The sequence below is a fragment of the Sturnira hondurensis genome, unplaced genomic scaffold (assembly GCF_014824575.4).
Source record: "Sturnira hondurensis isolate 20B ecotype Veracruz unplaced genomic scaffold, ASM1482457v3 Scaffold0018525, whole genome shotgun sequence".
Lineage (NCBI taxonomy): Eukaryota > Metazoa > Chordata > Mammalia > Chiroptera > Phyllostomidae > Sturnira > Sturnira hondurensis.
In genome coordinates this window covers 5996253-6003195 of record NW_028091156.1, presented here as the reverse complement: position 1 = coordinate 6003195, position 6943 = coordinate 5996253, and the positions used below count along the sequence as shown (strand labels likewise).

The following is a 6943-nucleotide window of genomic DNA, read 5'->3' as shown; positions in this document are numbered from 1 at the left end:
CATAGTAGCTGCGTCACCCCGACCCCGTCCGACTCCAGACCCGCCGAAAACTCCAGTTCTCCGAGTTTTCTACAAGCTCTCGATTGGCTCTAGTTACCTGCAATCAAAGTGGAGGTGTGTCTTCGCCAAAGCAATCGTCATATTCTTAAAGGGGTCTGAGACCTCTTGCGTTTGCCTGCTGCTGAAGTCTTGGGGGTCTCTTCCTGGCTAGGTGTACCATATTAATGATTTGGGGGGGGGGGCGCTTGATGCACGGCCCAAACTGAAAACCAGCAAAAACAAAAACTGTCTTTTTATACTCGCGTAAGCATCCACTGATTTTTAAGAAGCACGCTTTGTGCTGCTTGCGTTATGGGTGCGCGTTGGGGACAGGCGTGCAAAATAAGAAACATAGCAATTATAAGAGTAAATGTAAATTGGTTAAACTCCTCCATTTAAACACAAATTCTGCAATTGATTAGAAAACCAAATCCCTTGCGGGTATACTTCATTATATTGCGCGTCACTTTATTGCCCTTCAGAAGTGTTGTGTTTTTTATAAATTGGAGGTAAGCTCAAACTGCAAATTTGGGTTTCTCTTTTGCGTAAATTGGACCGGGACTAGGACGGGGACTTGCTCTATAAAATGAAGCCTCTCCCTTTGAACTAGGGAAGCACACTTTCAGTTTCCTCTGGAGGCTGCCTTTCCCAGATTGGCAAACTCTTCACCTGAATAAAGTCTCTCCTTTACTGCACCCAAGATTGGGGACTCCTGTCGGCATTGGGGTGGTGGCTCATAGCAAGCTTTTGTTGACACAATAAAGGTACTACTCTATTTTTAAACGTTGTAAAAATAAATAGCTCATAATTATATTCTCCATATAACATTTTCGTTTCATTTCTCTTTCAATTCATGTATATCAGATCTTCTAGATGTTGTGTTTTATCACTAGGAAGGCCATTTCCAAGAGGTAACAACAGTCAACTACAAGGACCTGGACAACCAAATAGCAGAATAGGAGTGGGAGGTAACAGGGATAGAGGGAATCTGAAAAATAGGTGTGATTTACAAGATTGGTGTGACCTTTGAACTCACTAAAGCAGCGCTGCTCCCTAAGGCAGCCGTCAGCCCCGTGTGGTTGTTGACCACTGATTTAGTCAGTCACTAGCACGGATTGAGGTGCGCAGTATGTGTACAATCTGTACCAAATCTCGCAGACAGTGTGCGAAGAGAATGCAAAGTAACTTATTTATAATTTATATAAATTACATGTTGAAGTGATACTATCTCGTATGTACTCGGTTAAGTTATATATATATGAATGTATATGTATTTATGTATTTACACACACACATATGAGGCAGAGCTGTGATTGACCGAGGGGCGGCTTCCACACCTGGCCCCGCCCCTCGGGCCAAGCCAGCCCCCAGCGGCTGCAGCCAAGACCCGGATCGGACCTATCTCCGGGACTCGGGCGGTCGAGCTCTGGCTTTTCCGTGCCCCGCACGCGTGCGCATTCCCACTCTGCTGGAGTTTTTTTATCTGCGGTCCCCGTTTCTTCGAGTCCGGGTGGGGGCCAAAGACCCGGCGATCGAGGGGGGGGCTGGGGTCGGCCCGCCATGCGTTGGGGGCTGAGCCCTCGCGGCCCCGGCCCAGCGGCCCTGGCCGCCGCCCGGAGTCTCTGGGGACCGCCCTGCCTTCTCTGTCGCCCCGGGTGGCGGGGGACAGCGAGGCGGCTTTTTGTGCGATCAGTCACCGGGGCCAGTAACGAGCTGCAGAACTCGAGTAATGGCAGGTATCGGGAGACGGTGCTACTGCCCCAGACCAACTTCCCCATGAAACTGCTGGGCCGCCAGCAGCCCGACTTGGAGCTGGAGATCCAGCAGGTGCGGCCCCGCCTCTGCGCCACACTCCGGGGGGAGGCCGGACCCAGCCGGGTGTAAGGGAGACGAGATGTCCCCGGAGCCACGCTGGGCGGGATGGGATAGGGCCGCAGGCTCCAGGCCCCTTTTCGGGGGGGCGGGGGGGCCGGTGTTGTGACCAGATGAGTGGAAACCAGCCCCTTGCCACAGGTTTTACTCTCTGAAAACTTAAGTGAAGAATCCTGGAGGTAAGCCCCTAAGTGGTAGCGGGTTCAGGAGCAGAACAATAAAGGGGAAACTAAGATGCTCAGATAGCATCTTAGTAAATTTAAGTCCCATTTTTAGCTTAGGCAAAACAGGTCGAATAGGGGATACTTTTCCAGGGACTTGTGAAAAGTAAATTAATATGTATACATGTCAATAAAATTTTGTTTACGAGGACAAGTGGAAGCTCACCTTCGTGGTGTTAGTCCGTCCCTAGCTGGAATGATGACTCCTATGCAGGACTCCCCTTCCTAGACTATGTGCCTACCGTATTAGACTGGATTTTCTAAGGGCAGAGATTCACTTGTCAGTTTTTCTAATTCTAGAGTTTTAAAAATCCCTGACACCCAGGATATATCGGTTAAGTAAATATGCCGACCTTAAATATGACGGTCATCTGAGTTCTGGACTCATCAATCTGTTCTGGCCATCTGAATTTTTAAGTGTTTTATCCCGTACCACCTGTATGCCAGGAACTGGGACAGTTTCAAATGTTCTCTCCTTTCATCTTCACACCAAATGGATATTAACATTTGTTCAAAGGCAGAAACAGGCCAAGGTCACACAGCAGATTGCACTGAGGGTTGTTTCCGATTTAGAGAGTAGCAAGTGTTTACATCAAAGGATAGCAAGGGGGTCAGGTCTGAGTGGTGGGGCTGCTGAAAGCCTGTCCAAGAATTGAATGGTACTGAACCTCTGTATGATCCTGGGTGCTGTTCGGAGCTTAGATTTAATCCGAAGTCTATGGGGGAGACTATTGAAAGGTTCTCCAAAAAGAGTACTCAGCTGTCTGAGGGGAGGGGTTTGGGAGGCTGGATGAAAGAGGGGAAGGGATTAAGCAAAAACAAAAACAAAAAAACCCCTAGAAAATAAAAGCAAAAAACCCTAATAGACACAGACAACAGTGTGGTGATTGTCACAGGGACAGGGGGGAGGTTGGAGAGTTAGAAGAGGAAGAACTGGGGGACAAATGGTGATGGAGGGAGGCTTGACTTTGGGTTTTGAACACGTGATGAAATGTACAGATGATGTATTACGGAATTGTACACTTGAAACCTCTATAATTTTACTAACAATATCACCCCAATAAACTCAATGAAAATTAAAAAATACTCATGTGCATTTCAGAAATGTCACCATTTGCGTTTACCGTTGCGTACACTGAAATGAGATAAGAAACGACTGTTGGCTGTTACTTATGGTAAGAGTCAGGAGTATGTATTTATACGATGTTCACACATTCTCCCCCTTTTTAAACAGAAATGTGGATTTTCAGAACTGTATTCATGGCAAAGAGAAAGGAAAGTAAAGACAGAATTTTGTCTTCATGATGGACCTCCTTATGCAAATGGTGACCCTCACATGGGACATGCTTTAAATAAGGTAATATAATTAAGTTTATAAGTCTTGAAGGAAAAATCTTTATTACATACACTTACTTTATGAAAGAGTATTCTAATACTAGGACAACTATGTAAGCTTGACACATAAAGTGAAGGTCTTAATAGAAAGCAGCAATAAACCGTGTCAGAGCTGTATGAAAAATAACGTTGCTGGTGTTTGCTTTGAGTTTGTTATTTTACATTACTAAATTTCATTTTGTCCAGTAAGTGATTTTTGAGCACCTACCATATGCCAGATGTTGTCCTAGATTGCTAATGTCAGTGAACAAAGGAAAGATAAGTCTTGACCTTTTATAGCTTATACTTTAGCCAGGGAAGACATAATCAGATAAATAAAATATGTTAGAGTTGCTACAGACTATTTGTTTCTTCTCCCAAATTTGTATATTGAAACCTAATCCCTAATGGGATGATATTTGGATATGGGGACTTTGGGAGGTGATTAGGTCATCAGTGGGATTAGTGCCCTTAGCAGAAGAGACCCCAGAGAGGTCCCTTGTCCCCTCATGTTGTATGAGATTACAATGAGAAGACAGTGGACTTTGAACCCAGTAGCAGACCTCACAAGACCTGATCTGCCAGAGCCTTGATCTTGGACTCCCCTGACTTAAACTGTGAGAAATAAATTTCTGCTGTGTAAGCCACCCAGTCTATGCTGTTACCTTATAGCAGCCCAAACTGTGAAGACAATAGTGGTAAATGCTATAAAGGAAAATGAAAACAGGAAAGAACAATTGGGGGTGGGGTCAGGTGTGCAAACTAGAATTTTATGAACTTGGTTTAGGTGGGATGTCTCCCTCACCGACAAGGTGGCTTTTGTGTGAAGTCCTCAGCAAGGCAGTGGGCCGTCGGGGCTCACTGGGGTAAGAGGCGTCAGGTGCAAAGACCTGGAGGTGGGGTTCAGGAGGCCACTGTGGCTCATCTGAAGTGCAGGAAGGGGAGACGATTGGATAATACAGTTTACACTCAGAATTATTTTGTGTGTCCCAGGTATAGCATAGTGGTTGGACAATTAGAATTACTTTTTAAACGGGTAGGATAGGCTGCTTATTTGCATAGGCCAAGCAAATTAGGAATTTGAGGCACAGAGTTTTCCACTTTGAAATCTTACATTCTTTCATTTCTTTGGGGAGGCTAAGGCATTTTAAAACTTCAAATGTCAGTTAATTCTTATATTTATGTAGAACTCGAATTAGGACATTTACTAGGTTACTTTATATAAATCCTTTTAAAATTGGGCTTTCTCTGTGTTTTAAAATATTAATAATATAACATAAATTTGGTGGTACCTGCTTCACATATGAAAGATGATTAGTGTTTCCTTTGCAGATCTTGAAAGATATAGCCAATCGATTCCATATGATGAGGGGTTCCAAAGTACATTTTGTGCCGGGTTGGGACTGTCATGGGTTACCCATCGAAATAAAAGTGCTGTCAGAACTTGGTGGAAAAGCTCAGAATCTTTCAGCGGTGGAAATTAGAGAGAGAGGTAAGTACTTCTGTTTGAAAATGGCATTTGTAAACACTGGTTCCTTGGAAATGTCTGGATTTTATCAAAGAGACCTGTTGTATTTTGTTTTGTTTGGTTTTTGTAGTTATAATGAGATCTGTTGGGAACTACTTTGTGACAGAGAAAATTCCAATTTTTTTAAATTGCCCTTTGTGAGAACTTATGGTCAGTGATTAAAGGAGAGAGTTGTTAGCATTTCCAAGTACATTTTTTTAACTCTTTAGTTGTTATATTTTGTGCAATTATTATTTTGGTCAATGTTTTTATTTATTTTCCTGCCTGGGGCTGTTGACCTATTTCAGGTGATAAAACAAAAGTAAATTCTAAACTACAAATATAGTTTAAATTAATCTCTTATTGGATTTTTCAGTAGATGGGGTCAGTAAGGAATCTTGTATTCGTGCATGTTAAATGATTGTATATGAGGATGCCACTGTGACGATTTTTTACTTCCTTACGAAACTTATTGGCACTGACTACGTGTACTGATTAATTTTTTTTTGCATAATGAATATATTCTCTGATCTTTCTTTCAATGAAGAAATTTGAAGAATAATTTTTCCAGTGTATTTTTTTTCTAAAAGCAAGGTCATTGTCTAAATCTGGAAAATAGAGAAGATGCTAACAATTTTAACTTTTGAAATTCTGGTTAATTTAATTTAATTAATTTATTTTTATTTATTTATATTTAGAGGGGAAGGGAAGGAGAGAAATATGGTTGCCTCTCATGAGTCCCCTGCTGGGAACTGGCCTGTCCCCCAGGCATGTGCCCTGACAGGGAATCAAATCTTGATGGTGTGGTTCGCAGGCTCTCACTCAATCCACTTAGCTACACCAGCCAGGTCTAAATTCTGGTTAATTTTAAAGTGTGAACATGTCGAACTTTCCTATTAAATAAATTTTACAGTCTAAACTGTGTGCAATACCTGCATTTAGAGAGATACATGCTAAACCCCTTTTAAAGATCTGAATTTACTGGTTTTCACTTTTTCCTGTTATTATTTTGTTTAGCTAGATCATTTGCTCAAGCAGCGATCGAGAAACAGAGATCAGCGTTTATTCGTTGGGGAGTAATGGCTGATTGGAACAACTGCTACTATACGTTTGATGGAAAATACGAGGCCAAGCAGTTGAGAATTTTCTATCAGATGTATGACAAGGTGATTAAGTATCTTTTTCTTTCACATGTGTTAGATTGTATTACAAAATTCCAGCTTTCCTATATCTGTTTTCTTGTTGTTTTTTTTTAACAGGGCCTGATTTATCGATCTTACAAACCTGTGTTTTGGTCTCCCTCATCAAGGTATTTGTGTGGTTTTGCTCATTAGTGGAGAAGGTTTGTGAGGCTTCCACATATTCAGGTCTAATGTCCTTAAACCTTAGGACTGCGTTGGCTGAGGCAGAGCTGGAATACAATCCTGAGCACGTCAGTCGCTCAATCTATGTCAAATTCCCTCTCGAGAAACCTGCTCCTAAGTTGGCATCTCTTATAGGTACAATTTATTTGTTGCTCGAGTTGATTCAAGTTGTGGAATTGTGACCCTTGCTCACATACTTGAAATTTTATTTTCACAGATGGTTCAGCTCCTGTTAGTTGTCTAGTCTGGACCACACAGCCTTGGACAATTCCGGCCAATCAGGCTGTTTGTTATATGCCAGATGAAAAGTGGGTATAGTATTGCATTTTTTCTTGTTTTATCCATGAAAAGGGGCTGTTCCGTCTTAAGCACTATTTTGTATTTTATCCTTATTACCCTTCTAAAAGTTAGTGAGTTAAGGTCACTAACTATGCTGCTATAGATGTTAAGGTCTTATTTCAGCTTTTGGGGAAAACAAATGTAGGGATTGAAGTCCTTTGAAAATAGTTATCTTTTTGTTATTGAAGCTGGTTTTTCTGAAATGATAGAAAACACTGTAGATGTTA

The 6943-nt window shown here is 42.1% G+C and overlaps 1 protein-coding gene across 1 annotated transcript in view; it reads left to right on the top strand.

The window, feature by feature from the left end:
- The first annotated feature begins 1481 nt into the window (after positions 1–1481).
- IARS2 (isoleucyl-tRNA synthetase 2, mitochondrial) overlaps positions 1482–6943 on the top strand; it is a 32544-nt gene continuing 27082 nt past the window's right edge. The window contains exons 1-7 of the mRNA XM_037069479.1: positions 1482–1866; positions 3367–3489; positions 4839–4998; positions 6031–6179; positions 6273–6322; positions 6403–6512; positions 6595–6685. Of these exons, the coding sequence (XP_036925374.1) occupies positions 1600–1866; positions 3367–3489; positions 4839–4998; positions 6031–6179; positions 6273–6322; positions 6403–6512; positions 6595–6685 (950 nt within the window). The 5' untranslated portion in view covers positions 1482–1599. The remainder of the gene's footprint in view (positions 1867–3366; positions 3490–4838; positions 4999–6030; positions 6180–6272; positions 6323–6402; positions 6513–6594; positions 6686–6943) is intronic.